At 35.9% G+C, this 17,949-nt stretch overlaps 1 protein-coding gene across 1 annotated transcript in view; it reads right to left on the bottom strand.

Annotated features, from left to right (window-relative positions):
- Positions 1–9,948: 9,948 nt before the first annotated feature.
- The window catches only part of AlaRS (alanine--tRNA ligase, cytoplasmic), a 329,791-nt gene continuing 321,790 nt past the window's right edge, over positions 9,949–17,949 (bottom strand). The window contains exon 22 of the mRNA XM_090398495.1: positions 9,949–10,359. Within this exon, the coding sequence (XP_090254621.1) occupies positions 10,183–10,359 (177 nt within the window). The 3' untranslated portion in view covers positions 9,949–10,182. The remainder of the gene's footprint in view (positions 10,360–17,949) is intronic.

Raw genomic sequence — 17,949 nt, 5'->3', positions numbered from 1 at the left:
CATGTGAATTTGTGCACATTTTTATGTTGGAACATGGTGTTAGTAATAACCAGTCCATGTCCTGAGCAGAAATCCAACAGATATTTGCCATTATTATTAGCTTTGCTCTTTTCTCCAAATTTTCCCAAAATATTTTTGTATGTCTCACAATCATTTCCTACTCTGCTATTTAGATCCCCAACAAGGACCAACGTTTCCTTTTTCATTGTGTCAGTTGCTTTTTTTTTTGCCTCAAAAAATTCCTCCACTTCTACCTTAGTAGAACTTTCTGTGGGACCATAGCCAAAAAAAAATTTCTTTGTCCAGTTCCCCAATCTCATATTTGCCCACATTACTCTACTTGAGACTGACTGCCATTCAAGAAGATTAGTCTCGTATATTGTGTTGAATACTATGGCTACTCATTCTTTTCCTTGATCGTTATTGCCTGAATATAACATTTTGTATTTATTGCTCAGAAAGATCTCACCAGTTTTTGTCTTTTTTGTTTGACTCACCCCTATTATGTCGATCTGGTACTTATCTAATTCCTCAGCTAGCTCCATTTCTTTGCCATTCAGGCTTCTTACGTTGATAGTACCGATCTTTAACTCTGGTGATGTTGAGTTGGGGTTTGTTTTCAGATTTGTTCCAGTAGCTGACTTTTCGCTGTTCGCCCTGGTTCCCTGGCGAAAACAACGGGGGCCTTGTTTAACCGGGCGACGCCCCAGCCGGCATGAAATTTTGTCATGTTGTACCATCATTTTTTATTTTGATTTAACCAATAAGAATACAATTTGGTCGGCTAAATCCCAAATTGCCAGCCCATCCTTGTTCGTTCAGTATCAAAGTAGATATCCAACAGGGTGCACCACGAGAAGGTGAGGATTGGACATTAGGTCAGAAGCCCTGGTCGGTTCTCCGCATTTCTTTAAAGGCTATGTGGAGGTCTCCTCTCAGGTATACAGCTTTGACCCTTAAGCACCCCGTCGTATCCATCCCCATTTATTCTAATTTCATAAAACTATGTGGCATTTTCAAATACCTTTGAAAAATTTTGCAGAATCAATAAGTACCTATTCCGTTTATTCAACTCAGCTGTCCATGCTATTACAAAATGTTAAAAGCAATGTTGCAGCACACAGAATATCATAGTCTACTCGACCCATCCTGAATTCTTCTTTTGACCAACACTTTTATCACTACCCATGAGAAACTGATTGGTTTAGAATTTGCTCCTGAAGTCATACAGCTACGATATGGAAGGAAGTACAGCAGTGTCCAAAATCAAAGGGCAAACTAAATTTATATATATATATACTGTATATATATATATATGAAAACATTTACATGAATATAGCCAAATGCAGACATTACTTTATTAATGTTAATGGCATACTAATAAATAATATTACACAAAATATCTGTTATCAATTTCATAGAAATTAAATTGAAATACGTTTTTTTTTTGGAAAAAGTTACAAATTTCCTAAGATGTTGTTAAGGAATTAATGTACAGTGTTTACAGAAAACTATGTAGAGAGAGATTTCAGTATGGAATATATCCACATCGAACTGCGATACAGCTCTCACAACATTGTACCATAAGTGATTCAGGAGTTTTTGAGACAAACTAGCCAATCCTCTTTCAGAGCAAGAAAAAGGCCTTGTTTGTTTTCTGGAGGGGAATTTCAAGCAGCTGTACATCTCTGTATTGTGTCCCATATGAGTTCCATGGGTTAAAATCTGGGAACCGTGCTGGTCATTCGATTAATTTCCTCGGTCTCCAGAAATATAACCACTGCTCATGCACAATATGGTGACATTGTCATCCATAGAAATGAATTCTTCACCTACAGCACTATGAAACAATCCTGATGTTGAAGAACAACGTTGTGATATTGTTCACCACTCAGTTAATTTTTCCACCACTTGTAGCTCAGTGCGTCTGTGAAGCATAATGCCTCCTCCCACCATTACCCCAGCACTGCCATATTTACTGGAACATATTTCATTAGTTTGAAATGCTATCCAGAGTCTGGATACAATGCCATGTCAGATCCCAAACTCTGCAATATCAGAAATTCTGCAGCCTTTTTTCAAGCTTTCCAAATCCTTCCCCCGTGAAATAATCTCAATATCATTGAGACATTACAAGACATCAAAATCTGTAACTTTATACCTACAAGAAAAGAACTTTCTTCAAACACAATTCGCTTAGAGCAGCCTCCTAATTTTTATCCTGTTACATGTACCTGCTTTTAACTCAGAATTGTCAGTTATTCAAATTGCTACAGGCTGATTCATCTGAATTTCTGGCTGTAATCTTCAGAAAGTGTTTGTCATAAGTTATGGATTCCATTTGTCCCTCATTCCACTCACCTGGAATTCTGTACTGTGGCTTAAACTAGTCTAGTCAGAGTCACTGCCAATTGATTCTCGTTAAAAGCGAGCTAATATTACTATTATTATTACAGTACTTGTATAGCTCAGTGGAACAGGGACGTGCATTCTTTTTGTTATGCTGCCCGAAGATAGATTTACAGTTCAAGTCTAGTTGCTGACTGGAGTAACCTTTTCTAAACCTTTTTTCGACCAGTTCCCGAGTTAGTTGATCTCTGGCATGGACAATCAGGTTTTTTTATCCCGGAAACTAGGGTTTATGGTCCCATAAACTCAAGAAAATCGATCTTAGAACTCACATTATTTCAGATAGTAACACATCCTGTTAGGGTTCGGTACCAAGAGATGGTAGCATTTGTTTTCCGTCTCTTCATCAGTTGACGCATATAATCAGTGATAGTCATGAGCCAGCTAACTCTGATTGGCTACTGGTAGAAGTTGAACTGCCTACTCAGTCTCCAAAAAACTAGATATGTATAAAAGGTATCGCCTACTCCCTACAAGGGAATAAAAGGGGTTAGCTCATTATTATCTGAGACATCTACTGAGTCAACGATAGATCGTTATAGACAATACATCACCTAAACCAGCTGTCATACCTTCGCTTAAACTTTTTCAAACCAGGTGCAATCACTACTTCAATAAGTAAGAAAGCTGTTCCACTTCACTTTGAGAGAAAAATCTAGGTTCTTCCTTTCTTAACCGCAGACACCGGGAATGTCCCCTTGTTCTGTCCACCTTCCACATAACAAAATATTTCATCAGAAGAAATCGTAAAACATTTCTGCTCAGAGGTTGTACATCACCGATATCTCTCTCCCATTAACCAGTCTATAGTCCATATAGTTGCAATCCATACTCTTACGTAACCATAATTTTGATATAACCATTGCGACTCTTCTTTGCGCACTCACTACAGCACCTTTATCTCCTTCGAACCAAAAGTACAGAGTAGTCTAGATAGTCTTATAAAGAGGAAAAATTACTTCCTTATACAGCAATGATCGTTTCAATATCACAATAATCCTCCTAGTTGTATTTGCAATTTTATCAATGCGGTCTTTGAACTTCAAATAAGTATCGAACATTATGCCAATATTCCTAGCCTCATCAGTTTCTCTATTATATTATATTATATTATAATGTAATATAATATCTTATCACACCAAAGTGCATAAATTTATGCTTACCAACATTAAATTGTTACTAATTTTCCTTTGTCCTTTGCCCAAATTTCCAGCCTATGCAAACTATTCTGTTATTCCTGCATATCAGTAGAATCTGTGATAGCTGTCCTTGTCTTTGCATCATTAGCAAACAATTCGGCATCTCCAGTTAGACCCCTCCCTAGTCATTTAATGTATAGAGGAACAATGGCCCAAGAACTAAACCCTGTGATACCCAACTTGTCATCTTAAATCCGACAGATTCACACCTACTGTAAATTAATTTTGAATATCTGTGTAAATAACCCACTTATCCAAGACAAGAGTTTACATTTCCAACCCATATTGTCCAGTTTATGCAACAGCTTTTCATGTGGTATCCTATCTAATGCCTTAGCAATATCCAACAGTATTATGTAACCATATCCTTTAACTCGGTCGTAACATTGTCATAAAATATTAGCAAATTGCTAAAACATGACTTTCCTTTAGTAAACCAATGCTTCTCGCAGATTGTAGATTTTTTTTTTTTTGTCTACCGATTTTTGCATGCAAGTTCTTACTAGCTTCGTCTTCACCACACAAAAAATACTGATGTATGGGTTTTTGCCCAACACTTGTGTAACAAAACTATCAAACTTAAGTTAGCTCAAGAAAGATACATATGTCAAACATCCAACCAATTCAGCTGAACATGCCGTTAGCATGTGTTGATATTCCACCTGTCGTTATTGCCAGATCCTTCTCCAAGTTGTGTAACAACTATTTTACCTCATTTGCATGCACATCTAACGGTTCATCCAGAGTAGTAGCACTGTGCACCATGTTACACCTGGTTGATATTTCTTAGTAAAGTGGGTGCTCATTAATTGAACAAACTTATCTTCTGACACTATCATTCCACCTGCATTCAGTGAAATTATTCTTCGACATTCATTCTTACTTTTACTTGCGGCATGATAAAAGCCTTTTGGATAACCTTTAGACTGCATAGCCAATTTCATTTCATAACCCGATTTTGTTGTGAAGGCCCTTAGGCAGTCGAAATCTCGGGACCCCTCGCAAATTAACTCCTAATACGTTTTTAATTTTATCAACCAACAATTTTAATAAACCAATTTTATTACACAAAACAAACATTAACAATTAGTTATGTTATTAAAGAAATAAACATGTTATTAAACAATAATTACTAAATATTATTAAACAAAAAGTGTTTAATAATATTTAAGAAATCTTGATTGTAATTTTCTTTCAAGATCAATTTATTACTCCTATATATTTCATTCAGTTATAAAGGCCTCACTATGTAATGAGCTTCTTTCAAGGAGCAGGCAGAACTGGTAGCAATATTAAAATTCTGAATACCAGAACGTGGCAGATCTCCAGTTTTTTTGCTAATTCAGGGATATAATATTGAACTGACATTCACTATTATAATCCTGGGTTATAGCAGCAACCAATTATATATTTAATCTCTTCAACCTCTCACAATAGATGGCCTCAAATGAACTGTTAATGCATCACTCTCTTACCAATGTACTCTTTATAACTTCAATTCTGCTGTGATAAAAACTGCTAATATCACGGTCAAATTGTGTGCTATGTAATTTAGATTATCCAACAAATAATTTGTTTCAATACACCTACAATTTCCCATCTTTTTCCTGAGCCTGTCATTCAAGTCAGTTTGAACTGACCAATTTATTTCAAGTTGGATTTTACATCCTCGATAACTGATTCTCTCCTAAATGTTATTCTTTCTTTAATCTTCCATAATTTTGCATTCTAAATATATTTACTACAAAAAAAATCGCCAACTTTTCATTTGCTCTCACTTTTCTTCTTCTGAATGCGTCTCTCTCTTTTAATTATTACAACTCATTCTGTGCAATATTTATTCTCAGGCTCCGCATTTGCGATAGTACAGGACTTGGTCTTTTGTGTGATCTAGTGAAGTACATAAGTTGTTTGAGATAATGTAGAGAGCAAAAAATGAGTATTTGTAGGCATTAATGAACTGTGTACGAACTAAGTTTGATAGGATGTGAAATGTAAATAATTTCTAATATTTGTAGGTATTGTACTATGTACTGATACGATGATCAAATCTAAAAATAAATCAGCTAATGCCTTTATAGGGTCAAATTTAAGAAGTTTATAAATTTATTTTCTTTGTATCCAATAGAAAATTTGTAACCGGGATCTAAAAGTATTGAAAATTATGTGCTATTGTATGGCATCCACATTTCCAATGCACAGAACACTGTCCATATATCTACTGTAATAAGAAATGCCAGCTGTTTCTACAGGGTGTTCGGGATAAATTTGACAGTTTCGTAAGGAAAAAGAAAATCTTCTTTGTATCTATTAAATTTAATGAATTGACAAAAAAACATTACAGGCAGAGTTAATTACAATACTATCAACAAGATTTACTCAAAATAACCACCATTAGCATCGATCACAGCTTCAATTCTGCTTCGGAACCTCGAACAAGCTGATGCTACAGTCTCCCTGGGAAGGGCCGCAAAAACTGTTTTAATTTTATCCATTAACTGGGCTTTTGTATTACTGGAAGTGCGATTGGTGTCTTTTTCAACTGCACCCCATACAAAATAATCCATGGGGTTAAGGTCTGGGGAGTTTGGAGGCCAAACATTTGGACTGGTGAAGTCGTAGAAATTTTCAGACAACCATTTTTGACTTTTCCCAGAGGTGTGGCAAGGGGCCGAATCCTGCTGCCATACATACGGCCTACCATTGGCTACCCTTGTTATCCAGGGCTTGACTACAGTTAGCAACTCCACGAACAAAGCCCGAATTCCAATGCCAGGGTTCTTCAACACCTGTTCCTGCAGATTTGCGAGGAATTCTGCTGTACGAACGCAATCAGATCGTCTGCTAGGGATCTTTCTTCTTGCTACATCCTCGTAGTCACCATTGCAAGTCTCTAGTTCATGCCTGATTGTTTTTACTGTATTCAGGGAGCATTGGGCAGCAGTCGTAATATCCTTATTTTGATGGCGGGCATGAATCATCATGATACAAGTTATTCTCTTCCATGATTCAGGTGGGTTCCAGCTATCCATCCTTTCTGACATCTTGTATATGAATGAAGAAGGGTCCAAACTTTTAAATGAAGAGAAGTGTGTGTTAATACATGTAACTTACGGAAAAATATAATTAATTATAAATATGTCAAATTTATCCCGAACACCCTGTATATGTGTAAGAAATAGTTCAGCAAGCATACCCCTAATCTTGAAGCCCAAAGCAAACTGAAAATACGTAATAGTGGTCACTGAATTTAAAGTTCTTCCTTTTCCCCCTTTTTCCTTGAGGTGTCAAGGGTTTTCTATTTGTTTAACCTCAACCGTACATGAGGATAAGGTGGTTAGCCCTATGCCTCTCGGTGTATCCTATGTCTGTAGAGGCACTGAGTTCTCAAGGCTGGTTTGCTTGCTTGTGGGATGAAAAACCCTGCAGTCCACGCCCAAGACCGACTAACTTGGCCATGTGAGAAAGATCATAAGCTCCTCAAGTCAGCAATCGGAGATTCGAACCTAGGACACTCCTTTCCCAGGCATATGGTTGCGAAGCACATAGTCACTCAGCTAACCACACAATTTAATGAAGTTATTCAGAACATATCTCTTTCCAAGAAAATGAAACAAAATTATATTGTTCTGAATGCCTAGTGATAACAACTACCCAATATGACATAAATACAAAGATCCTAATTACTGTTCCCCCAACAATTAAACAAAATAATTAATTATAATGAAGAGCCAAAGGCTTCAATTCGGCAACATGAACTTATTTAAGATAAGGGATATTATATCCCATATTGTTTCTTAGCCAAAAGTTCACATTATGGGTAAATATCAAGAATAGTGATCAGAGCTTGCTCCACCCTTTATATGCGTTGCCTCAGCTTGCACTACCCTCAAGGGTCAGGTGCTGCACTATCCAGGTATTTGCTTACGCTTGGAATCGCCGAACTTTATATAGTTTCTATATTTGGCATGAAACTTTGAGTTTCTTATTCGGCTAAGAAACAATATGGGATATAATATCCCTTATCTTAAATAAACAAAATAAATTGTCTAATCTCAAGCCAAACCACCTCACTCCCCAATACGCTCAAACCAACCACACTTAGTTTGAGACATGTTTCATAAAACCATGTGGCAAGCTCAGTTTTCAACTATCAACACCTGATGAAGTTTTAATATGAAATTGCTAGCACCCATTATATTGCTGGCTTACTGTGCATATTTAGTTTTTTTTTTTTTTTTTAATTATCCACGCTACCGGCCAAGACGTATATATACGTTAGGTTACCATGGATGCAAAGTGCATATTAAAATTGTAATACCATTGATATTACATTGAAATATATGATGGATACAAAGCATATTTGATCCATAATGGCTGGTAAGGTGGTTATTTTAGATTCATAGTTTGCATAATTCATCTTTTCAGTATTAGTTTAATTCACCTTTTTCCGTTATCTATTTCTACACTGTCTACAGTACCTTATGGTCAGCACTTTTAATTATATACTGTCTCAGATCTGATCAAGTTTTGTACTATGTTATTTATCATCTTTTCCTTGAAAAAATTTCACACAGGTATATCAAATTATTATCCTTTAATTATGGGACTGTACCATTGTCAAAAGCTTTGCTTTTTTATCTAGCAAAAACAATGTGTTTTGGGCATCCTCCCCTTCTTCTGCAGGTGGACAGTCTAATAAAAAAGTTTATAGTAAAATTCCAAGAAACTCAAATCTCCATTTTCCTGATTCTAAAATAACTCTGCAATGTACTTTTACCACCCTAATGTTTATTTACTCCTGTTTGGATTGGGTATGTCATTCTGTGCGACTTTTTTCTATTTTATTTATTTTTTTTTAAATTTCTAACCTTTATACTTATTGTCAACAGAAAACATTAACATAGCACTAAAAATTTTTTTTCATACAGCAGACTGTTTTATTCAAAACCTGCCTGACTTCTTTATTTCATTGAAAAAAAAAAAAAAAAAAAAAAAAAACTTTTTTGAGGCTAATGAAATGATAACAATTTTTTTTATAAATGATCTTTTTCAATAACAAATATGAGCATAAATTTTAAAAATAAATCTTTTGAAAGCTATGACCAACATTATTTTTAAAAATGAGACTGATTAAAATCTTAGTTAACAAACCTTTAAGCACAATCTTAATACTCATTTTTTAAATGATAAAATCTCTTATAAAACTGATGGTGTGTCAGACAATTTTAATGCCTTGTTCAGTATGCTATGAATTGAAAAAAGGTTGAAGATCATTGCTCTAGAGAGTACACACAACTTTTTCAAGCCACTTCAGGCATTCAATAAGTAGGTGGTGAACTCCCACCAAGCAATGAAATTTATCTCCCACATAAAAACATTCACAAATATCCAAGTTTATCATAGAATTCAAATCTGCAGTTGTTAATTAGAGAGTTGGTATGCTAACAATTAGGCCAGTCAATTCTTCAATACTTCAGTCAAAGAAAAAGGGGTGAAGTGACAACAATTCAATCCAGAACTGGTGAGAGATAAAGATCAAATTTTGGCCCTAATGATTCTTATAAGAGTACATTCACTGACTTGAGTTAGTGTTATGAATGATGCATTTAAAAATTACCATGAAATACTAATCAAAGATAACTACCAATCAAACATATATTAGGTATTTAAACATAAAAAAACTTAATAACTTTAAAAATTTATTTTCTGGATGTATTTTGGGTCAAATTCTTCTACATCTTTCTTTTTTAACCAAATATATATATTAGATATTTCATATAATTTTTAATTTAATACAAATTTTTACAAAGGAAAAATTGGCTGTGCTTTGTTAATACAATCTGTACAGAGTGCTATTTATAAAAATAAAACCAAATATTATATCCAAGCTGTTTAACTGTTCATAAACTGAAGAAAGATAAATAATAAAATTAGCAGTCACACAGTGACTTAAAAAGAATTTATTACATAACCAACCCTACCCATATCATTTACTATGAAGTTTTTTTTTTTTTTTTTTGAAATATAAAGCCTTACCACATCCTTTATTATGAAGAGGGTCTGGAAAGTTCTGATAAACATGTAGAATAAAAATGATATTAAAGCAACTGATATACTAACAGCAGAGTTATGAAAGTAATTTATGTTATTATATTCTTATATCCTTGTATGTTCTTTCTTGTGGTTATATCAGTTGCTTTAATATAATTTTTGTTCTAGATGTTTATCAGAACTCTCTAGACCTGCCCCTCCTTGATAGCTGTATTAGATAGTAGCACAATACAGTTATCTTACAGTACAAGTGAATGGAAATAAAATTATAAACTGCAACACAAAATGAGAAAAAATTTATGACTTTATTAAGATTTTAATGCTCTAATGATTATGTTCTGAAATGCATTTTTTACACTTTTTTTGTAATATATCTACTGAAATAAAAAAAAGTATTTCAAGAATATCAACCAATTTTGTTTTTCCTAGGAAAAAAAGAATCAACACTATATAAAATTCTTATAAAACATAAATTAATGAGCGAATTTACAGCAAATTCAAGAAATTTTATCTTGTAGTGCTATTGGACAAGTTTCATCTCAGCAAACTGGGTGGCAAGGGCCATAGCTTCAAACATTGCTGACACTTTTGTTCCCACAGCTTGGGCAGATTCCATTTTGCCTCCAGCTTTCCCACCAATTACTTGGGACACCTGTTCAACCCATTCATTGGCTTTTAGTCCCTTTGAAATCGCTGCCTGTAAAACATTTTTAGAATAATTGTTGATGCATAAAAAAAAAAAAAAATTAACATATTGATTATTATTCTTAAGTAAAAAAAAACAAACTACTGAAAACCATCCATTTTCATACCAGATCACGAGTTGATACATAATCCAATCTCCTAGCACCCAATGTTTCTACCATGGATCAACTGCGTACTTAATCTAAGATTTCATTGCTACTCCTCTATCTTCTTTGATCTAAGTAGGCTAAAATACATTTATATTAAAAAAAAAAAAACGTGGCACCTGCCGAGGGTGTAAAAATATACCACAGTAGTACTGTGGCTGAGTTAAGGATTTTTTATTTTTATTTATTTTCATTTGTTTATATTTTTTTATTATTTTGTCAACATAGGTTGAAATATCCAATTCTAGGAACCAAACAGGCAACTTTTTGAAGCCACTTCAGATGTCCAGTAAGCAGGATGGTGAGTCACAGGTGATGAAATTCACCTCTAACTTAGACATTCAAAAACATCCATGCTCACCTAGGTTCCATGTTTAGAACCTTAAGTGAGCATAGGACTCATACCCACAGCCCAGATGATTGGAGAGCAGGCATCATTACCCACTTATTAATATTATTATGTTGGGCCCATACATGAGAGGTTGGTTGATCAACCTATAGTACATTAGTACCATTATGGGTAGCAGGTTAAGAAAGGAGAAACTTATTTGATTTAAAAACCTGTATATTGTATTCCTTGGGAAATACATTCCTTGTATACATACATACATACATACTTTCAAAATTCATTTTTACTCAGTTGGAATATTATAAAAAAAGGTTTAATGACTATTACCGAGAGAAAAGATGACAAGATATATTTAACAAGATACTACTAGTTTACTAGTTTCATTACATGAACATCCTCAGATATCATAATCAAAGAAGTATATAAAAAATTACAGAGAAATTGTACTAGCAGAACAAGTATAAAAAACAGTAGCATGTTTGAAAAATGCAAGTATGAGTTCCAAACAAACGAATACTATGCGCTGTCGCGAGTGCGCCAGTACTGAACAGAAGCAATGTGTGCGTCAGAGAGATTGTAACTCAGGCTGTTGTTGATATGAGAGGAATCTAGAGAAATTTCCCTAGATTCAACAATCTTTCTTTCGAGTTCATCGTAGCACACATGGATGTTAGCAGTTTGAGTCCAGTTTACAATGTGCTGGCGGCCTTCGTCTGAGTTAGCTGAAAAGAGAACATGGCTAGAGAGAGCGCTAGCTCTAGTCCTGTTATAGGAGATATCTCTATGGTGTTCATCCAAACATAGAAGGATGGATTTAGCAGTCTGTCCATAGTATGGCTTTCCGCAATCACACAAAATCTTGTACGCTCCTGGAAACTGAGTAGGAAGATGTTTCTGTTTATGTTTGCTAAGTAATGAACGAAGTTTTGGAAGCGTAGCAAAGCACGTTTTGAAGTTGAATTTCTTGAGAATCTTGGCCAGTTTTGGTGAAAGAGAGCTGATGTAAGGCAAGGAGATGAAGGCTCTTGGGGAAGAGGGATCTTCAGAAGAAGTTGAGTGCCTGGGGGAAAGAAATTTGTCAGGATACTTCAAATATGATAACAAGATCTACTTACAAAACTCAGGTCTGGCTATGGGCAGCCCACTCTCTCCAATTCTTGCGGATATATTTCTCAACGAATTTGAAGGAAAAGCTATTAACTCCTTTCACTTTAAACCAAAAGCCTGGTACCGCTATACTGATGATATTTTCCTCATCTGGGAAGACGGTATCAATAACCTCTATTTATTTTTAGACCACCTAAACAAGTGCCATGAAAAAAATTTCTTTCACCCTCGAACTGGAATCAGATGACTGCCTTCCCTTTTTAGACCTCAAACTTACCAGATGTGCTGAGAGCATTAAAATCTCAATTTTTAGAAAGCCTACTCATACTGACAGATACCGTCATGCTTCCTCCCATCATTATCCCCCACAAAAATGTGGTATTATTTCCACTTTAGCCCACCGAGCCAAATCATTACTTACAGAAGAAACAGAAATTGAAAATGAACTCCGTTTTCTTAAAAAAACGTTTATTAACAATGGTTTCTCTCCAAAGAAAATTGACAAATTTCTTTCCCCCAGGCACTCAACTACTTCTGAAGATCCCTCTTCCCCAAGAGCCTTCATCTCCTTGCCTTACACCAAAACTGGCAAAGATTCTCAAGAAATTCAACTTCAAAACGTGCTTCACTACGCTTCCAAAACTTCGTTCATTACTTTGCAAACATAAACAGAAACATCTTCCTACTCAGTTTCCAGGAGTATACAAGATTTTGTGTGATTACGGAAAGCCATACTATGGACAGACTGCTAAATCCATCCTTCTACGTTTGGATGAACACCGTAGAGATATCTCCTATAACAGGACTAGAGCTAGCGCTCTCTCTAGCCACGTTCTCTTTTCAGCTAACTCAGACGAAGGCCGCCAGCACATTGTAAACTGGACTCAAACTGCTAACATCCATGTGTGCTACGATGAACTCGAAAGAAAGATTGTTGAATCTAGGGAAATTTCTCTAGATTCCTCTCATATCAACAACAGCCTGAGTTACAATCTCTCTGACGCACACATTGCTTCTGTTCAGTACTGGTGCACTCGTGACAGTGCGTAGTATTCGTTTGTTTGGAACTCATACTTGCATTTTTCAAACACGCTACTGTTTTTTATACTTGTTCTGTTAGTACAATTTTAAGTCTCTGTAATTTTTTATATACTTCTTTGATTATGATAGCTGAGGATGTTCATGTAACGAAACTAGTAAACTAGTAGTATCTTGTTAAATATATCTTGTCATCTTTTCTCTCGGTAATAGTCATTAAACCTTTTTTTATACATACATACATATATTCCTTGGGAAACACCACTTGACTAATATCTGATATCAAAACGGGCTGACCTGTTCTGTCTTTAATTGAACCTATCCCAGTACCAATTACTGCAAACAATAAGCAGAATTGATTCATCTACAGTCTATGTCTAAAGTAGTTCAGGAACTTCCAATGTTCCTGAATAGCTGGCCTACAGCAACTGGTTTACTGCAGTATCCTCAAAATGTGGGGAGATGCTGGCCGCCTCAAATAATCGTGGTGCAGAGAGCATGAACAGTAATGACAACACTACCATCTGTACTGCACAAAGAAAGGGATGGGAGGTGGGACAGAAACTGTGGCTCTGTAGGGTCTACATTTTCTGTTTCTATTCTGCAGGGTCAAGATCATCAATACATGAAATAATGGCAATGTACTCCACATCACAGACTGTTTGTTTGTAGAAACAGGTCATAACACCAGTGGCATAGAAAAGCTCAAAATATAAAGCATGGACTGGGAGAGGGGCCATATATACCACTACTCTCTGGTGACAGACACCAGAATTCCAGCTGTCTCTTTAAACACACACTACCAATGTCTCTTTGGTCTTCCTGTAGCTCTCATTCCATCTCTGAGATACCATCCAGATATCAACTTCGTCCATTTTTGAGTGTTACATCTTGCAATATGACCTGTCCATTGAGGGTGACTAATGCAGTGCCTCAGATTTCTGTATCATGTTGGAGGTTTAATGGAGTATAGACAGCACCAGGAAATGATTAAAAACAAATTTTAATGCTTCCAATATTTCGTCTATCACTGAAACATCTTAAGGAAGTACAAATAACACTTGTAATACACGCACACACAACATTTAATGAAACACGTGACCTATAGCAGATGTGACTGATGCTCCATGCTACAAATTGCCAAAACAGTTGACAGTGTTTACCAATATTCCCTTAAATGATGCTTTAACACTCTTAAAAAATGTTTTCCTTCCTGATATCTTAGATCTGTTTTTCACTGCCATCAATTCTGGTTATTTTTCTTGGAAATTTACAAACAGATAGAGGGAACTGCTATGGGTTCCCCCTCTCACCCTCACTTGCTAATTTTTACATCCAAAATTTTGAAACACAAGCCATACACTCACTCCCTTTTAAACGTTCTGTCTGGCTAAGATACACAGACGATATGTTATCTATTTGGCCTCATGGCCAGACAAATTAGGCACCTCAATAGTCTACATGCAAGAATCCAGTTTACGATGGAAAAGGAAAATAACAATAGTTTACCCTTCCTAGACACCTTGGTGACACACCTTCCGAATGGTAACCTTCACTGTATATAGAAAACCCACTCACACAGGCAGATACATTTACAAATTATCCCACTACCACCCCTCTCACTCAACAATATGGCATCATTAAAACTGTAAACAGTAAAGCCTATAAATTTTTGTTCCAGTGGAACTTCTCTTTCAACAGAACTCAACCATATACACAGATGCAATGGCTACAGTGCTTACAGAATTTAAAAAAATAATCAATTCTTTCCAATCCTTTCAGAAATGCCATTACCATCTCCTATGTCTGAGATACGCTGGAAAAAATAGCCAGGTTTTTAAAAAGGTACAACTTCCATACAGCTTTTAAGCCCCACTGGAAACCTGATACCCCTATTCGTTCTTCTACCAAAGATCAGATCCCCCCCCCTCTCTCTCTCTCAGTGCCTGGAGTTTATAAAATAACTGCTCCTGCAAGTTGGCTTACTTCAGACAGACAGGTAGATCAATAGCCACTATTCGTTCGGATGAATACAAATCTTACATCTGCAATCACGTCTATGTCAATCTGGCCTTGCAGACCATGTATTGGACACAACTCACAGGATCTTCTGGAAGAAAACCACCATACTCAATTTAAAAAGGAGACTGTTTTTGATACTATTCAACACAAAATACGAGGCTAATCTTCTTGAATGGCAGTCAGTCTCAAGTAGAGTAATGTGGGCAAATATGAGAATGGGGAATTGGACAATGAGACTTATTTGTGCCTATGGTCCCACAGAAGGTTCTACTAAGGTAGAAGTGGAGGAATTTTTTGAGGCTTTAGAAAAAGCAAAAGTTGGTCCTTGTTGGGGATCTAAATAGTAGAGTAGGAAATGATTGTGAGACATACAAAAATATTTTGGGAAAATTTGGAGAAAAGAGCAAAGCTAATAATAATGGCAAATATCTGTTGGATTTCTGCTCAGGACATGGACTGGTTATTACTAACACCATGTTCCAACATAAAAATGTGCACAAATTCACATGGAGAGAAGAGGCTAGGAATAAGAAAAGTCTCATTGACTATGTTATTGTTGATAGTGATGTTTTCTCCCTGGTGCAGGACACCAGAGTGTACAGAGGATTTGAAATTGGAAGTGATCACTATTTAGTCTTGAGCAGGATAAAATTGAATTTCATATTGAAAAGAATAACATGTAAGAAAGTTTTAAAGCGAATAAAAGTTGAGCAGCTCTCAGATGTGAACTGTAGACTAAAATACAGAAATATTATTGAAAAGAAAATGAAAGAGTTTGAGAACAGGAATCAAACCTTGGAGATTCAGTGGCAAACTCTGAAGGAAACATTGACTGATTCTGCCAGAGAGGCATGTGGTGAGGTTGTGTGCAAGGATAAAAAAATCAGAAATCCATGGTGGACACAGGAAGTTAAAGAGGCAGTGAAGGAAAAGAAGAAAGCATATCAAAAGTTCCTGGCAAATAAGTCAGCTTTTACTCTTACAGAATACAGAGACAAATGTAAGAAAGCTAAACAGTGTGTAAAACTAGCTAAACAAAAGTCATGGGAGGACTTTGGCAAGAATATAGAAAATAAATATCAAGAAGGTGGCAAAATATTCTGGAGGTTGTTGAAGAAGCTTAGGAATGGAGGAAAGAGTGCTGTAAAAGGAATTAGAGATGATAAAGGTGAAATGAAAACAGGAGAAAAAGATATCCTTGAAGTATGGAGTAATTACTTTGAAAAACTGCTAAATGAAACAAGCAGTGATGACAGCACAGTGATAAAAAACACTGACCAGGCATGCAGTCAGGAATACATATCCATACTTGAAGTAGAAAAAGCCATCAAAGGCTTGAAATGTGGAAAGGCAGCAGGAGTAGATGATATTCGACCAGAAATACTGAAGTATGGTTGTATAAGAGTCTTACAGTGGCTGCATTGCATAGTTCAGAAAGCCTGGACAGAGGGACGAATTCCCGATGATTGGAGTAGAGCTCTCATAGTACCCATATATAAAAAGGGAAATAAAACTGAATGTGAGAATTACAGAGGTATTTCCCTACTGAGTGTTCCTGGCAAGATCTATGCAAGTATACTTGAGAAACGGTTGAGAAGAATTGTGGAAGAAAAGCTTGGTGAAGAACGAGCTGGATTCAGGCCAATAGAGGCGGTCAGGATCAGATCTTCACTTTACGATAAATAGTCGAGAAAGCATGGGAATATAACAAAGATCTGTATTTAAGTTTTGTCAATTTGGAAAAGGCATATGACAAGGTGCCAAGAGAGAAGCTATTCAATACGCTGCAGTTATATGGTGTCAATGGGGCATTATATCAATCAATACTTAGTCTTTATTTGAGTTGTGACTCAGCAGTTAGAATTGAAGGAAGTACAGGAAGATGGTTTAATGTTAAATCTGGTGTGAGACAAGGATGTACATTATCCCCTCTGTTATTCATTATCTATATGGATCACATTATGAAGGAATGTGGTATTAAACCTGATATCAAAATTGGAGATGTTAATGTCAGCTCTTTGCTTTATGCGGATGATGTTATACTTCTAAATAAATCCGCTACAAGTCTGCAAGATTCTCTGACTAAATTGAATAGCTGTTGTAATAGATATAGTATGAAGGTCAGCAATAAAAAGACAAAGACAATGAAAATAGGCAGAATCATTGAAAATGTCAACTGTGTTGTGAATGGAGAACCTGTGGAACAAGTAAAACATTTCAGCTACTTAGGCACAATTTTTACTGAAGATGGTAAACTAAATATAGAAATAGACAACAGAATCAGCAAAGCTGGTATCGTGGGAAGTCAATTGAATAAATTCATATGAAATAAGAGAGAAATTAGTCGGAACACTAAATTAGCTGTATACAAGACTGTGTTCAAACCAATTTTAACTTATGGATCTGAGAGCTGGGTCAGAAGTAAAACACTCGACCAAAGACTAGACACCGCAGATATGAGAGTCCTGAGAAAGATTAGAGGCGTGAACAGTTGGCATCAATGGCAATATCATATTAAAAATGAGGATATTAGGAAAGAACTTGACATTGTCAGCATCCAGGAATGCGTTAGCAGAGCTAATCTCAGATGGTATGGTCACTTAAATAGAATGGGAGAGGAAAGATTAGCAAAACAAGTGTTCTCTGCCAGGCTGGCAGGAAAACGACCCAGAGGAAGACCAAGATATAGGTGGATTGATACGGTACAAAGTGCCTTAGACGATAGAAATATAAGATCTGATAATGTTGGAGTCTTGACAAGTAACAGACTGATTTGGAGGAAAATTGTAGATAGGAAGTTAGTAATGATGTAATTTTTTCATGTAGTACTGTCATATCCTGTACACCCCTTGAGGGTACATGGCAGGAATTTGATGATGATGATGACTGTCTTTGGAATCTGCTGCGGCACTCAAAAATC

Source organism: Typopeltis vanoorti, chromosome 9, assembly GCF_054136105.1.
Source record: "Typopeltis vanoorti isolate ZY-2024b chromosome 9, IOZ_Tvanoo_1.0, whole genome shotgun sequence".
NCBI lineage: Eukaryota > Metazoa > Arthropoda > Arachnida > Uropygi > Thelyphonidae > Typopeltis > Typopeltis vanoorti.
The sequence above is the reverse complement of the archived record's forward strand: the minus strand, read 5'-3'. Positions and strand labels throughout refer to the sequence as shown.